The sequence below is a fragment of the Aspergillus clavatus genome, genomic scaffold (assembly GCF_000002715.2).
Source record: "Aspergillus clavatus NRRL 1 1099423829798 genomic scaffold, whole genome shotgun sequence".
In the NCBI taxonomy this organism is placed as follows: domain Eukaryota; kingdom Fungi; phylum Ascomycota; class Eurotiomycetes; order Eurotiales; family Aspergillaceae; genus Aspergillus; species Aspergillus clavatus.
Window position 1 is genome coordinate 1281104 of NW_001517101.1, and position 16830 is coordinate 1297933.

At 49.3% G+C, this 16830-nt stretch overlaps 3 protein-coding genes across 3 annotated transcripts, besides 8 other annotated features; 2 read left to right on the forward strand and 1 right to left on the reverse strand.

The window, feature by feature from the left end:
* Positions 1 to 737: 737 nt before the first annotated feature.
* Positions 738 to 771: a microsatellite.
* Positions 745 to 770: a microsatellite.
* Positions 772 to 1130: 359 nt separating the features above from the next.
* Positions 1131 to 2706, forward strand: ACLA_091790 (forkhead domain protein; the record flags this gene model as incomplete). The annotated part of the gene is made up of 2 exons (XM_001272906.1): positions 1131 to 1973; positions 2065 to 2706. 2 exons carry the CDS (start codon positions 1131 to 1133, stop codon positions 2704 to 2706), a joined length of 1485 nt encoding a protein of 494 aa, XP_001272907.1.
* Positions 2707 to 3144: 438 nt separating this feature from the next.
* Positions 3145 to 3186: a microsatellite.
* Positions 3145 to 3201: a microsatellite.
* A 1551-nt stretch (positions 3202 to 4752) lies between these two features.
* Positions 4753 to 4780: a microsatellite.
* Positions 4753 to 4781: a microsatellite.
* Positions 4782 to 7367: 2586 nt separating this feature from the next.
* On the reverse strand, positions 7368 to 8359 carry ACLA_091800 (60S ribosomal eL34 domain-containing protein; the record flags this gene model as incomplete). Its single annotated transcript, XM_001272907.1, has 5 exons — positions 7368 to 7559; positions 7742 to 7914; positions 8036 to 8049; positions 8114 to 8257; positions 8325 to 8359. 5 exons carry the CDS (start codon positions 8357 to 8359, stop codon positions 7368 to 7370), a joined length of 558 nt encoding a protein of 185 aa, XP_001272908.1.
* Positions 8360 to 8624: 265 nt separating this feature from the next.
* Positions 8625 to 15745, forward strand: prp8 (U4/U6-U5 snRNP complex subunit PRP8; the record flags this gene model as incomplete). Its single annotated transcript, XM_001272908.1, has 2 exons — positions 8625 to 13213; positions 13270 to 15745. The coding sequence occupies 2 exons, from the start codon at positions 8625 to 8627 to the stop codon at positions 15743 to 15745; spliced, it is 7065 nt and encodes a 2354-aa protein (XP_001272909.1).
* Positions 15746 to 15795: 50 nt separating this feature from the next.
* Positions 15796 to 15822: a microsatellite.
* A 582-nt stretch (positions 15823 to 16404) lies between these two features.
* Positions 16405 to 16431: a microsatellite.
* Positions 16432 to 16830: the final 399 nt, after the last annotated feature.

A 16830-nucleotide genomic window follows, 5' to 3' on the forward strand; every position in this document is an offset into this window, starting at 1 on the left:
ATTGATTGGTAGATTGGATTGTGACGGCGCAGCGGCAATGGTGACACTGATGCCACCTGCAGACCGTTTGACGGGTTCCGGCTGGTCGGGGAATAGGGAAATGGCAAGGAGCATCTGCAGGAGGGATTGAAAGGGGGAAGCATTGATGTTTCTCAAGGGCCTTGTAACAAAGTCGATTCCAGAAAAGGCTTGTACCCTGTTCTCCTTTCTTTTCTTTTGTTTTTCTGCTTTCGCCATAGTCCCAGTTTCGGTTATTCCCATGTATGAAGTCCAACGCCAGACTCTCTGCAGGCGTCCGCCATCCGCGAGCTCTTAGCTGATCCCGGTCGGCCAAGCATTGTAAAATCGCTAATTGATCCATTCCAGCCCTCTGTAGCACCAGATCCAGCCTCTTTGCAGTTCCTGAGATCATTGGCTGCATCTTCATACTGGAATACTTGTTCCACAGCTTGGGAAAGCATTGCCCGTAGTAGGAATCCATGGGATGGAAGCATCGTCACCAGTTGGACATCCTGCGCTCCAAAGGGACACATGATATTCAGGGAACCTGTTCTTTTTATGCCCCAGGTTGATTTCCCTGTTTGATGGGGGCGAGAAATGCATGAATCTATCAGGCTGTCTGCAGCAGGAGAAAAAAACAAAAAGAGGGCCAGGAAAAGAGACGTATATTGACCTTGTGAGCTGGCACTTTCTAACCTCATGGTATTCAACGTAGCGGGTTCTCTAACTGGTTGTGCTTCTTTGTTTTTTTTTTTTTTTTTTTTTTTTTTTAAAAAAAAATTCTTCTCAATTTTTGACCCTCTCTTATCTTTTTAGGTCTTTCTTGTGAGTATTTACTTGTCTCTTTCTTGGGCATTTCGTATTGTCTGCTCCCAATCTTTCATATTGATCTATTGCTCCTTGCACTACACACTGTTCTCCCGTTTCCAACTTCCCTCAGCGATCAAGATCATCCCGCACTCAGTCTACTTCTCTTCTCTTATGTCACAGTTTTAGACTCTGGTAGAGTCTGACAACATCCCTCTTTTCTGCACAAGCTCTTCCTGGCCGTCAGGACTTACCTTGGTCGAGTTGGGGGGTTTCTAAAACAGCCTGAGCTCAATATTGGCCTGTCTTAAAGACAAGGCAACATGGATCACTCAATTCCCTCACACGAGTTCTTTGCCAAATATACGGACGAAGGAGCTATGCACCATCACGCTCCTCAGCCGTCATCTTCCCCTCTCTCTGATGGTTCTTATCAAGACAATCCTCCTTACTCCGATCCCTGTTCACCAACCTGGGCGCATTCCGTTTCCAACAGCCCAGAGACCTTGGAAGTATCTATACCCGAGCAGAAGGCTTGGGGTCATGAGACGGCACAGATTTACACACTCAGTTCGTCTACCTCGCCTCTGGAAACAAGTGCCGACGGGAGTTCGCAGTGGTATCCATATTATGATAAAGAGCCGTCCAGAGCGATGGCATCCTATTCCAACTCAGATCAAGGCACTGCCCAACTGAGAGGCCCTAGTGTTTCTCAGAGCCCGTCAGACTGGAAGCCTGGAGTGGAGAGCCAAAACCGTATCGGTTTTGACGCTCAAAGTTACTACGCTTCCTCTCAAGTTCCTGGGTCCTTCTCAGAACATTCTGAGATCCGGATCTCATCTCAACCTGCGACAAGTTTAGCATCGTCAGTCCCGTCTTTCCCGACCCCATCTCAGCTGCCCACGCAACCTAGTCACAGTGACCATATGGAGATTAAGCGAGCAGTCGACCTTGGAGAGACACGAGACACACCAGATTCGACAGAGGACAGTTCACTGGATGCGCCATATTCTCATCTGATCTATGAAGCTCTCATGAACGCTCCTGACAAAAAGCTTCCGCTACAGGGGGTTTACAGCTGGTTTGAGAAGCATACTACGAAGGGGAAGGACCAGAACTCCAAGGGCTGGCAGAATAGTATCCGTCACAATCTCTCGATGAATGCGGTATGTACTTTGTTCTTTTTGGTATCTATTCTAACGCCCTGGCCTTTTTTTACTTTGGTCCGTGTGCTGAGATGTATACGGCACAATGTAGGGTTTCGAAGCAGTGAAGGGCGAAGCCACCGGTGGCAAGAAAGCGATGAACTACTGGCGCCTTACGGATGAGGCAATCAAGAAGGGCATTCAGTCAACCACCCGGTACCGAAAGCAAGCGAATCACAAAAGATCCTTGGGCTCGGATCCACCGGCCCCCCAGCGCCAACGATCTGGAGCCAAAGGCGGAAAGGCGACGAAGATTACAGCCAAGTATCGCGGCCAGATGCTCATTGTGACGGGCCAGGCCGACGCGCAGAGAGAGCAGCTCCGTCACCAGCCTGTCGCACCTTTGCAGCCGCAACCGATGGGCAGCTATTACCACCCATACAGCCTTCAAACGACTACTTCCACGGCGATAGTGGCACCAACCCATGTGTCAGACCCTGCCACGCTCATGCCTCGACTGTCGGTCGAGCAGTACGGCTTGAGCAGCGCCATTGGCTGCAGCGAGGCCCCTCCCTGCTCTCCTCTATTCTATGATATGACTGGGCCATGCGTAGAGTATTATCCTGCGTATGAGACTGGCCTAGGGGGGTGGTGTGGGGTCCGTTCCCATCCAACCCCTAATGGACTACCTCATGCCAGTAGTGGCTGGTGGACCGGCCTGGAGATGTCGCCAGATCTCAAGCTCAGTGTATAAGATTTCCAGAGGACTCTTGAGGGGGGCTAGAAGGGGCAAATATTGGGGGGCGTCGGGGTGTTGGGCAGTGTTAGTCTGACAGCTGACTTGCATAATGTTAATCAATGTATCGTAACTAACTGGTCGAGTCAGTTTGTGGCTTTCTCTTTCTTTCTTTTTTCCCCTTTATTCTACATTTTCACTCTCTTTCATTCAATCCTTGTCTACTTTGGCGCATTGCATTTTGCATTTTGCTTTTTTCCACCCCCCTACCTTCTCATTTCTTCGTTCTTCCTACCTTGAGTATGGAGGCGGCGTTGAGGGTTGGTTCTTTCAACTGTTTTTCATACGACCTTGGATGCCTGCATTGATTTTCCATATCTCTTTCTATTGGATATGATTTTTTTCGGACTGCTGCCATGGGAATGTTCACATGTGGCCTTCTGCAGGCCGTGAGGGGATGATGATGATGATGATGATAATGATGATGATGATGATGATGCCAACGATGGTGATCATAAATAGCTCATACGGATACTGATACTGATTCTTGATAATACGAACATTATAAGACCAATGGGTGATCAATGCACCACTGCCTGTTTCTAAGTTTTCAAGCTGCCCCAATCATTCCATCTAGACCGGCTCTCAACAATCTATCTGTCCTTGCTTGTCATTGGGATCGCCTCACCAACCATCGCCATCCGTTAGGAAAAGGTGGAAGGATTCTGTGATTCGCAATGCCTGATGCAACTACTCAAGGAAGAAGGACCATCGTATCTATCGGAAGCAGATGAGTAATGATGCTGGGAAATGGAGGGGATTGGCTCTTTCGTAGGACGGTCCCGAGTGCTCTGTCAATATCAGGAAAAGACCGGGGTAGGCGCGCACTTATTCGGCGGAAGATTCAGCCGTCCTCCAGCCCTCGTTGTAGCTGTGAACTGGTGGTTCGTTGTGAGTGCGTATATCCGCTAGACGGACAGTGCTAGTCAAGGACCCTGGTTGATGGCGAAGGGGAGCTAATGTACCATCATCCAGGGTGTGTGTATGTACTATGTAGAGTATGAAATCTGGATTCGAGGCCACATAGACCATAGTCTTTGGAGGCGCGAGGGGGTGTAAGCGGTTGTCGAACTAAATGATGTCCAGCCGAGCTGTAGACTTACTTTAGGTACCTAGTGCAATACAGATCTACTGTCAGTGTTTATTATTATTGTCTCACCTGAAGACCGAGTAACTCCTATGCACTAACGAAGTCATAATAATGCAGGAAAGGTTGACGGACGGAACCAGCTAGAAACACAGCCATAAGTACACACACATTGGTCCGGGGATAGAGTGATGAATATACTGTAGTTTGTCAAGTAGATTGGATTGATCCTCTATCTCACATCTGTATAGACTATCACATCGTATCCAGAGTGATAGGTCTACAGTCGTCAGTTCATCTACTCAATAGATAGTGATTCTATCCTATTATTATTATTGTTGTTGTTGTAACTACCATCAACACACTCTCTCGATGACATCCACTGCCTTCATGCAGCCAAGGCTGATAGCGTCGTAATGGCATGCTGCAGCCTGCAACCGGGAATTGACGGAGTTATCGGGGTGCATTCTAAGTGGTTTTTCTCCCCCCAAAACAAAAGAAAAAAAATAAGGCCTTCGATTTGATGTCTTTGGTGTTCATTTGCCGAATCGATTATGGCGCTGCCTGAGGGGAGAAGATATCCTTTCCATTCAATGCAGCGTTAAGACGAGCTGGATCCACGTCAGAGCCTCCTAGCCTGGAAGGGATGATCAGAGTCAAGAACGGGTAAAACGAAAGGGAATTTGATTGTCAGATGATTGACACCTGTCAATGATTTTGTCTCTTTCTTCATCGAGATTCTTTGCCTAGAACCTCGAATTTGTGTCCTGCAGCCTGCAGGAACTCCGAAACATCAGACAGTACTACTGTCTACTGAAGTAGCCCGCTCTGTCTACTCCACTTTCGAGACTAAACGACCATCCAGTTGATCTATCGATCTACCGTTCTTCAACCGCGTCGATGATATCCATCAATCACTTTCTTTCTTTCTTTCTTTCTTTCTTTCAAGGCCATCAAAACAAACCTGTCAAAAAGTACGTTTTCTATCATTTTACGGCCCGTTCCGAACTCTAAGCTTTTTGAGTTTGAGTTACTTGCAGTGCTTGAGCCTTGACGGTGTCAAAGCATCCAGTCCCCCCAGTACCACCCGTCCTATTCTACCAGGAAATCTGAACGACTATCATGATTAAATAGCCCGGAATGGCGGTCCAGGGTGACGAGAGCGCTTCAATCGGTTTTGATAGGCGCCCTAATCATGCATCTCGCGGCCCCAATGGGCTGAGTTAAGGGGAGCATGGCTTTGCGCCGTCATCGATTCATCGACCAGGAAGTTCGAAGTCCTCTTATCTTTAGTACATTACCCTTTTTTCGTGGTGCAGCGTATATTCCTTTTTCTCTGTCTTACCCGGTCCCTGTTGAAGGGACAGATGGAGATCCCTCATGTTGCATGTCGCCCATCAAAAAATAGAACGAATTCTATTCTGGACTACGCTCGTTGCCTGCATCGTGCGTGATTGGGCTGCCTGCCACCGATTCCCTTCTGATTTCAAACGCTCGGGGTTGTCGCGGCAGGGATGCTCCAGCAAAGACGCCCCTCCCAATCAGCTTCCACTTTAGATGAGATCTGGACTGGTACGTACTTTGTTTCTGAGACTGCCGCTTGCAGCCGCTTCTTTATTGAGGTGGGTTTCGAATCTCTTTTCCACCATCCCCCGAGCATGTCCATCTTGCTGAATCGAGGTTATTGCCATATATCCTGCATATGGGTAGATATACTTCCATGCACACACCCACCCCCCCCCCTGCGTATGCTCAAGGACCCCTTTGGGTATCAGCACGCCGATGAGGCTGTATCACACCTGGTCAATTCGATACATGACCGGTCCCTGCGACAAAAAAAAAAGTCGGGTTCCTCAAGGAATTACTTGGTGCTAGCGAAGTAATGGGGGGCAGCAGATTAGGTTGAGTGATGTCCTCACCGCTTCTATAGGATGCCTACAGCAGCGTACACTGTACAGCGAGAATAAATCATGTGCTCGAACCGAAAAGGTATACATGTGTGATCTTTCTGTGGCTGGTTACATGAATTGACAGGTGCCGTCCTCTGTCGATCATCCTTCGCTTAGCAGCTCTCAAATCTCGCCTCCACCCATTGCTCGTGGACGGTGGCGACCAGGATGAGATCTTCCTCAGAGGCTGCAACTCCGGAAGATGTGTATACTCAAACCCCATCAATCCCTGACTCATGGTCTTGTGGCCAGATCGGCCGCACTCGAAATCGATGAGCTGCCCTCTGCTATTGGATTCCCCAGGATCTACAACACAGCAGTCGATTTCAGAACCGTGGGACGTCCTGTCACAGAGACTCAGATATGTGATAGCGAGCTGCATACCATGCTGGGGTGCACAGACATCTAACTGGGATGAAGCCAATTTCGGTACTTGCAGGTAGCAGGTACTTTCCCATGTCGTGGACAGGGGGACTAAATGTCACAAAGGGACTTGACGGCAGTCATTGAGCATTGGGAAAGCCGGTTGACCGGATGCAATTCTACAGAATGTACTCCATTGTACGTACCACGTCTCACGTATATTGCCATGCCCTTTCGGACAAGACCAGGATAGAAGCGTAGCAATGTACCGTGTCGTGATGTTGATCATGATGTTCGATCAATGTCACAAGGACGGAAACAGCCATCTGTGCGGTTTTCGAGAAACATCTATTGCTCCCGTCATGAAGAGCTCGGGGAGCACTTCTTCACGTTCTCTCGGCGTATCGTAGTGATACCCAGCAGAGTCCTCATCGTCAGGTCTGAATGGATGGGTGTACTGGTACCAGTAGGTACCCTCTCCCCAGAAATATACTATCAGGGCCGACCCTTGATTGTATTCTCGTTGTCCAATTTCCGTACAGGCGTTGCTTGTACCTGTCATCATCTTGACAAATTTTATTTCGTTTCACCTGTTGCTCTAAAGTCTAGACTCTCTCACTTTGTTGCTTTTGTTTTTTTTTCCCTTCATTGCTTTTCGCTGTTCGTTTTGCGCGGTGTCGCAAGCACCGGAACTGCTCTAGCGTCATGTATGCCTGATGGATTAGGCCCCATTTTTTTTTTTTTTTAAATAACATCCTTTCTCATTTCCCATGTTGGCCGGTCGTCTGGCTGAACATGAGAACGAAGGATTAGTTTGCTCCGAGCTACTATATTTCAGGGTTTAGGCGAACGAGGATTGATCCTATGACAGAGGAGGTTGACGACGACGTAGTTACTCTCGCTCGCTTTCATTTTCTCTGAAGATTACTCCGTAGAACCGACAATGCTACACGATGTGGGATTGAAGATAGTGGTCATTATTTTTTTTGTATCCTGAATACCTCATAGTCTTTCCATTGGAAGATCTGAAGTCGGTGGGAGAGAGCTGATAACTCATGATGAAAATGAAATTTCATTGAAAGCCACGACCGTATAAGGTTCGCATGCTAGCCGTTCCTGTTCATCTTTTATTCCTAAGAGAACCGTACCCAGCCGATTTTTTCCATATCATTCGCTCCCACTTAATAAAAGACCAACACCGAGAACAAAACGCATTCCGTTTAGCGCTTGCCAGCGGCCTTCTCCTGAGACTCCTTGAGGACCTTCTTGACGATCTTCTGCTCCTCGATCAGGAAAGCACGGACAATGCGGTCCTTGACGCAGCCGGCGCAGCGGGAACCACCATAGGCACGGCTGACGGTCTTCTTGGGGCGGGAGATCTGGGAGTATTCGCGGGGGCGGAGGGCAGGGATCTAGGCATTCCAAATCAGCTTTTTTTGGTTCTTCACCCCAAGCGACTGGCTGGAGGTTGTAAATCTGCGCTTTTCGGTCCCTCCACTTCGTCTCTCCTCACAGTCGAAACAAATCGGGGACACCCAAAGAGATCCGCACAGATAACCACTCGCTAGCCAGAATTTGATTCGGGAGCACTCACACCTGGGAGCTTGATGCCACAGTCACCGCACTTGGGAGCAGTGCCCTTCTTCTTGATGTGGAGGTACCGGAGCTCGCCGCCGGGGGTCTTGATGATGCGGACCTTGTTGGACCGCGTGTTGTACCTGTAGAGCAAAAAACCATCAATATCGTGTTTCCAATGTCGGATCAAGTCTTGAAATTTATCGTCGTCATGAGGACAATGCCGCTGAGTCGGGAGCGAGCAATGTCGATAGAGCGAGCGAAAAAAGGGCAGTTCTGGGTAGAAATGTGGGCAGGAGATTTTCAAACGTACGGGTTCCGTCTCCGCTGTCGAAGAAAAGTCAAAGGTCAGTATTTCATCGCATTGATATAGATGATGATAGTAACTCACGTATTGCAATCTGTTGTTCGCCATTTTGATTGTCCTTGAACCTCTGAAACGGTGGTCAAGAGTTTGGCGGCGGCGTCGTCGGTTGTCGTTGTCCTCGTAGAATTCTCAAAGTCATCTGGATTTGTGTGGGTTTCGCTCGGAGCCCTGGGAGGCCGCACTAGCGCGAATTTGGCGAGGTGGCGCTAACTCCATATCTGGACTAGCGTCTTACCAAGCAGAGCCGCCACCTCTTCCCAAGCTTGCCATCACCAAAGAGAGTAGTCTAGAAGAACGTCTTCCATCGCCCGTCGTGAGAAGGGGATCGTGCAGGAGTTTGAATTTGTCTTCTTCGGGTCTACGGTTTAATCCCTCCGACGCGCATTACTTAACTCACCTCCCGCGCGCTTTGCCATCCTGTTGGTGCATTCGCGTTGTGTTTGATGATTTTTTCCGACGTGATTTGACGCGACTTCGTTCCAGCATCAAAGTCGGAACTTGATAGAGAGGCACTTCTCCTTCAACAGCCATCATCATGGCGTCGCTGCCTCCCCCGCCTCCTCCAGGATGGGGCGCATCAGCTCCTCCCTCGATGCCTTTGGCGCCGCCGCCGCCCGGATACCAACCTCCAGCAGATCCTAACGTCGCAAAGTTTGCCCAGAAGAAGAATGAGTGGTTGCGGACGCAGCGCAATCGGTTCGGAGAGAAACGCAAGGGTGGATTCGTCGAGACGCAAAAGGCGGACATGCCCCCGGAGCATCTGCGAAAGATTGTCAGAGACATCGGCGATGTATCGCAAAAGAAGTTCAGCAACGAGAAGCGTAGCTACCTGGGCGCTCTCAAGTTCATGCCCCACGCTGTTTTGAAGCTGCTGGAGAACATGCCCATGCCTTGGGAGTCGGCTCGCGAGGTCAAGGTACTATATCACGTCAATGGTTGCTTGACACTGGTGAACGAGACACCGAGGGTTATTGAACCGGTCTTCCATGCACAGTGGGCAACAATGTGGGTGTGTATGAGACGAGAAAAGAGCGACCGCAGACACTTCAAGCGTATGCGCTTCCCCCCCTTCGATGACGAGGAACCTCCACTGTCGTGGTCGGAAAATATCGAAGATGTTGAGCCTCTGGAGCCGGTTCAGATGGAACTCGATGAGTCTGAAGATGGCCCCGTGTACGAATGGCTCTACGATCACCGACCACTTCTCGATACCCCCCATGTCAACGGGCCAAGCTATAAGAGTTGGAACTTGACACTCCCACAGATGGCTACTCTTTACCGACTAAGTCATCAGCTGCTGAGTGATGTCGTTGACAAAAATTACTTTTACATGTTTGATCTCAACAGTTTCTTCACGGCAAAGGCCCTGAATGTCGCCATTCCTGGTGGCCCGCGCTTTGAGCCTCTTTACAAAGATATCGACCCCAATGACGAGGACTTTAGCGAATTCAATGCCATCGATCGCATCATCTTCCGAGCCCCCATCCGGACGGAGTACAGAGTCGCCTTCCCTTTCTTGTATAATACCCTTCCAAGGAGCGTGTCCGTTTCTTGGTATTCTTACCCTCAGGTTGTCTACGTCCGAACCGATGATCCCAACCTCCCCGCTTTCTACTTCGACCCCGTGATCAATCCTATCTCATCGCGATCTGTTGCTCCCAAGAACATCACGGTCAGTCATGAGGACGAGATTTTTGGACCGGGAAACAACGAAGATGACCTTTTCGAACTTCCCGCTGAAGTCGAGCCGTTCTTCGCAGATGAGGAACTCTACACACCTGATACCGCATCGGCCATAGCCCTTTGGTGGGCTCCCCATCCGTTCAACAAGAGGTCAGGAAAGATGGTGCGCGCGCAGGACGTGCCACTCGTCAAACAGTGGTACCTGGAACACTGTCCCCAGGGCCAGCCCGTTAAAGTTAGAGTTTCGTACCAAAAGCTTCTGAAGACTTACGTGCTCAACGAGTTGCATAAGAAGAAGCCTAAGGCTCAGAACAAGCAGAATCTTTTGAAGACCTTGAAGTCCACCAAATTCTTCCAGCAGACAACAATCGACTGGGTTGAAGCCGGTCTTCAAGTTTGCCGTCAGGGATTTAACATGTTGAATCTGCTGATCCACCGCAAGAATTTGACCTATCTCCATCTCGATTATAACTTCAACCTGAAGCCCGTCAAGACACTGACAACCAAGGAGCGGAAGAAGTCTCGTTTCGGTAACGCTTTCCATCTGATGCGTGAAATTCTGCGCCTCACCAAGTTGATTGTTGACGCGCAAGTTCAGTATCGACTGGGCAATATTGACGCGTTCCAGCTGGCTGACGGCATTCTGTATGCTTTCAACCACGTGGGCCAGTTGACTGGTATGTATCGTTATAAGTACAAGTTGATGCATCAGATCCGTTCTTGCAAGGATTTGAAACATTTGATCTACTATCGGTTCAACTCCGGCCCTGTTGGCAAGGGTCCTGGTTGCGGTTTCTGGGCTCCAGCATGGCGCGTTTGGCTGTTCTTCATGCGCGGTATCATCCCCCTTTTGGAGAGATGGCTTGGAAACTTGCTCTCTCGTCAATTTGAGGGTCGTCACAGCAAGGGAGTTGCCAAGACCGTCACCAAACAGCGTGTGGAGTCGCACTTCGATCTGGAATTGCGTGCCTCTGTCATGGCCGACCTCATGGACATGATGCCCGAGGGTATTAAACAAAATAAGGTCAATACAGTTTTACAACATCTTTCGGAGGCTTGGAGATGCTGGAAGAGTAATATTCCCTGGAAGGTGCCCGGTCTCCCAGCGCCTATTGAGAATATCATCCTGCGATACGTTAAGAGCAAGGCCGACTGGTGGATTTCTGTCGCGCACTATAATCGCGAACGTATCCGCCGCGGCGCCACAGTTGATAAGACGGTTGCCAAGAAGAACCTGGGTCGACTGACTCGACTGTGGCTCAAAGCCGAGCAGGAGAGACAGCATAATTACCTGAAGGATGGTCCCTACGTGTCTTCGGAAGAAGCCGTGGCGATCTACACCACCATGGTGCATTGGCTTGAATCCCGGAAGTTTTCACCAATTCCGTTCCCGAGTGTCTCCTACAAGCATGACACTAAGATCTTGATTCTTGCTTTGGAACGTCTTCGCGAAGCTTATTCCGTCAAAGGGCGACTGAATCAGAGTCAGCGAGAGGAGCTTGCTCTTATCGAGCAGGCCTATGATTCTCCCGGTACTACACTGGCAAGAATCAAGAGATTCCTCTTGACCCAGAGAGCATTCAAGGAAGTTGGGATTGACATGAATGACAACTACAACAACATCAACCCTGTCTACGATGTGGAGCCAATTGAGAAAATTACCGATGCCTACCTTGATCAGTATCTCTGGTACCAGGCAGAGCAGCGTCACCTTTTCCCTGCCTGGATCAAACCGTCAGATTCTGAAGTTCCCCCGCTGCTGACCTACAAGTGGGCTCAGGGCATTAACAATTTGTCCAACGTTTGGGAAACCGCTGAGGGTGAGACTAACGTCATGATTGAGACGGAGCTCTCGAAGGTCTATGAGAAGATCGATCTGACCCTCCTGAATCGGTTGCTGCGTTTGATTATGGACCACAACTTGGCGGACTACATTACTTCGAAGAACAATGTGCAGCTCAGCTACAAGGATATGAACCATACCAACAGCTATGGATTGATCAGGGGTCTGCAGTTCTCCGGCTTTGTCTTCCAGTACTATGGCCTGATGATCGATTTGCTCCTCCTCGGTCTTCAGAGAGCTAGTGAGATGGCTGGTCCGCCACAGAGCCCGAATGACTTCCTTCAATTTAGAGATCGTGCTGCGGAGACTAGACATCCTATCCGCTTGTACACTCGCTACGTTGACAAGATCTGGGTGTTCTTCAGATTCAACGCCGACGAATCGAGAGACTTGATCCAGCGCTTCCTGACGGAAAACCCTGACCCCAATTTTGAAAACGTTATTGGATACAAGAACAAGAAGTGTTGGCCGCGTGATTGCCGTATGCGTCTTATGAGGCACGACGTTAACCTCGGTCGCGCCGCATTTTGGGATTTGAAGAACCGCCTGCCAAGATCCATCACCACAATTGACTGGGATGATACCTTTGCCAGTGTCTACAGCAAGGATAATCCAAATTTGCTTTTCTCCATGTGTGGATTCGAGGTTCGCATTCTGCCAAAGATTCGCAACCAGAATGAGGAGTTCTCGGTTAAAGATAGTGTGTGGTCTCTTGTCGACAACACAACAAAGGAGCGCACAGCGCATGCTTTCCTGCAAGTGACCGAAGAAGATATCCAGAAGTTCAATAATAGAATCCGCCAGATTCTTATGTCTTCCGGCTCGACTACGTTCACTAAGATTGCTAACAAGTGGAACACCGCTTTGATCGCGCTCTTCACCTACTACCGTGAAGCTGCTGTCTCCACCGTCAACCTCTTGGATACCATCGTCAAATGCGAGACCAAGATTCAGACTCGTGTCAAGATCGGTCTGAACTCCAAGATGCCCTCGCGTTTCCCTCCTGCCGTGTTCTATACACCTAAGGAGCTGGGAGGTCTGGGTATGATCTCGGGCTCTCATATCCTCATCCCCGCTAGCGACAAGCGATGGTCCAAGCAAACCGATACAGGAATCACTCACTTCCGAGCGGGTATGTCTCATGACGAGGAGACTCTGATTCCTAACATCTTCCGGTACATCATCCCGTGGGAGGCCGAGTTCATCGACTCTCAACGGGTGTGGATGGAATACTCCCAGAAGCGCATGGAAGCTCAGCAACAGAACCGTCGTCTGACTCTGGAGGATCTGGAGGACAGCTGGGATCGTGGTCTGCCTCGTATCAACACCCTCTTCCAGAAGGATCGGAGCACCCTCAGCTTCGACAAGGGTTTCCGCCTCAGAGCCGAATTCAAACAATACCAACTGATGAAGAGCAATCCATTCTGGTGGACTAGTCAACGCCATGATGGTAAATTGTGGAACCTGAACGCTTACCGCACGGATGTCATCCAGGCGCTGGGTGGTGTTGAGACCATTCTGGAGCATACCCTGTTCAAAGCAACTGCATTCCCGTCTTGGGAGGGCCTCTTTTGGGAGCGAGCATCAGGTTTCGAAGAGTGCGTCTACCTGTTTACGCTGGTTTTGTGAAAATTTTTGCTAACAAAATGTGTAGGTCGATGAAGTTCAAGAAACTCACCAACGCCCAGCGGTCCGGTCTGAACCAGATCCCCAACCGTCGATTTACCCTCTGGTGGTCCCCTACAATTAACCGAGCCAATGTTTACGTTGGTTTCCAGGTGCAATTGGATCTTACAGGTATCTTCCTGCATGGAAAAATCCCCACCTTGAAGATCTCATTGATCCAAATTTTCCGTGCCCATTTGTGGCAGAAGATCCACGAATCAGTGGTTATGGATCTGTGCCAGGTGTTTGATCAAGAACTCGAGCAACTGGGCATCGAGGCTGTGCAGAAGGAGACTATTCATCCGCGTAAGTCTTACAAGATGAACAGTTCGTGCGCAGACATCCTGCTCTTCGCCACGAACAAGTGGAACGTGACTAGGCCTTCCATTCTGTTTGACACCAAAGACGTCTATGAGCCTACGACGACCAACAAGTTTTGGGTTGATGTGCAGCTGAGATATGGTGATTACGATTCTCACGACATCGAAAGATATGTGCGCGCCAAGTATCTTGACTACACCACCGATAGCATGAGCATCTATCCTTCGGCTACAGGTCTTATGATCGGCATTGACCTTGCCTACAATCTTTACTCGGCTTACGGACAGTACTTCCCCGGCCTGAAGACTTTGATCCAGCAGGCCATGGCGAAGGTCATGAAGGCCAACCCCGCCCTGTATGTGCTGAGGGAACGTATCCGTAAGGGCCTCCAGCTGTATGCCTCCGAGAGTAATCAGGAGTTCCTCAACTCTCAAAACTACTCGGAGCTCTTCAGCCCGCAGATCCAGCTGTTCATCGACGATACCAATGTGTACCGTGTCACCATCCACAAGACCTTCGAAGGAAACTTGACAACCAAGCCTATTAACGGCGCCATCTTCATCTTCAACCCCCGAACCGGTCAATTGTTTTTGAAGATCATCCATACCAGTGTCTGGGCCGGGCAGAAGCGTCTTGGTCAGTTGGCTAAGTGGAAGACTGCAGAAGAAGTAGCAGCCCTTATTCGGTCCCTACCCGTGGAAGAACAGCCCAAGCAGCTTATTGTTACTCGGAAAGGTCTTCTGGATCCTCTTGAAGTTCATCTGCTCGATTTCCCCAATATCTCCATCCGTGCGTCTGAGCTGCAGTTGCCATTCCAGGCTGCCATGAAGGTTGAGAAGCTTGCGGATATGATTTTGCGGGCGACCGAACCGCAGATGGTACTGTTCAACCTGTACGATGAATGGCTGAAGTCAATCTCTCCTTACACGGCTTTCTCTCGGTTGATCCTGATTTTGCGTGCTCTCCATGTCAATATCGACAAGGCAAAGATCATTCTTCGACCTGACAAGACTGTTATTACCCAGGAGCATCACATCTGGCCCACACTCTCAGATGAGGATTGGATTAAGGTCGAAGTACAACTCCGCGACTTGATCCTCAACGACTATGGCAAGAAGAACAACGTGAACGTCCAGAGTTTGACGAGCAGCGAAGTCAGAGACATCATCCTAGGTATGGAGATCAGTGCGCCTTCCCTGCAACGGCAGCAGGCTGCGGAGATCGAGAAGCAACAGGAGGAGCAGAAGCAGCTTACTGCTGTCACAACCAAGACGCAGAACGTCCGCGGCGAAGAGATCATTGTTACAACCACGTCCCAGTATGAGCAGCAATCATTCGCATCGAAGACTGAATGGCGTACCCGGGCTATTGCGACGTCGAACCTTCGCACGAGGGCCAACAACATCTATATTTCCTCGGACGAGATTCAAGAAGAGGGATACACTTACATCATGCCCAAGAACATCCTCCGGCGCTTCATCACGATCGCCGATCTTCGTGTGCAGGTCGCTGGATACCTTTACGGTACCTCCCCACCAGATAATGATCAAGTGAAGGAGATTCGCACCATTGTCATGATTCCACAGGTCGGAAATACCCGAGACGTGCAACTACCTCAACAGTTACCACAGCATGACTACCTGAACGGACTTGAGCCGCTCGGTGTCATCCACACCATCTCTGGCAACGAGCCGCCTTACATGACTGCCATGGATGTGACTCAGCACGCGCGTTTGATGAATGCCCATCCTTCATGGGACAAGAAGACCGTGACCATGACAGTCTCCTTTACCCCTGGCTCTGTTTCCCTTGCCGCCTGGGGGTTGACCCCTCAGGGTTACAAGTGGGGAGCTGAGAACAAAGACATCACATCTGACCAACCGCAAGGGTTCTCCACCAGCATGGGTCAGAAATGTCAACTGTTGCTCAGCGACAAGATTCGTGGTTACTTCCTTGTCCCGGAAGATAATGTGTGGAACTATAGCTTCATGGGAAGCGCCTTCGGCAGCGTTGAGAAGCGCCCAGTGTATGTGAAAATCGACACGCCACTGCGGTTCTACGACGATCAGCACCGTCCGTTGCACTTCCAAAATTTCGCTGAATTGGAGGACATTTGGGTTGACCGGTCCGATAATTTCGCATGAAACCAGCGTTGGGTGTCGGGATTTCTTCTTTTCATGTCTTCTAATCTCTATTTTCTTTTCTTTTCTTTTTTTTTTTTATTCCTGATGTCCAAGCGTATTTTCCTTTTCATTATCTTACTATTCTATCTGCTTTTCACGCTGGAAGCATTACTCGAGTCCATTCTCACACTCATGTTTTATTAGGGCGACTATAATTTCAAATGTGGTCAGAAAAGCGACGAATGATCATGCGTACAGTGCAAATTCAACATGAAATGAATATGAATATGAGGCGATTCTATATGTGTATGTAGCATGGATCTTATTAGTGTTTGTATGACTGGCCTGATGAGCTTTTTGATCCCTGACAGGATATCAATCAATCCATCTAATTAGCGTCTTGATTGGTAAAGATCGATGTTTGCCCAGTACAACGACTATCACATATTTTTCCCCCTTAAATTTAGTACGGAGCATAGGAGCCGACGTGAAGCAGCTGGTTGCAATGTAAATGGTAGTTATTGAGAGGCAATTGTAAGCCCACCACGTCCCTGGTTAGATGGTGCTTTGATTATTAGTGTAGCGAGTGGTATTTTGACTCCGTCTCGATACTCTCCTCTGCTGCGGTTTCAAAACATTCCACCAACCCCACGACGCTACAACATCATCTATCTATCTATCCACCACCACCACCACCACCACAACCATCTCCAGGGCCTGGATCAGACCAGACTGAGATGATTTTCATCCCTGCTCCTCCTTCCTGCGTGTCAGCCTTGATATTTCTTCCATAATTACAAGGTTTCAATGCCATTTCTTCGCGTCGAATCCGATTTCTCGTAGCCCATCAGACGCTATCTACCCGGGCGGCTCCAATCTCCTTTTTTTTTGAGCCAACGGTGCGATCTTGTGAGCATCCGTTTCACCATTGCTTCACGGGTTTAGAACCAAAAGTCAAAATTCCAGGTCCCTGAGACGGATCCTGGGACGTTTAGGGGTGGAATCCATCGATCGCAAGCTTGCGAAACTGCGATCATATCCACCAGTTTACGCCATGACAGGTGGAATGAGGTCTCATGGGTCCACGGAGCCTGACGGTAATATGA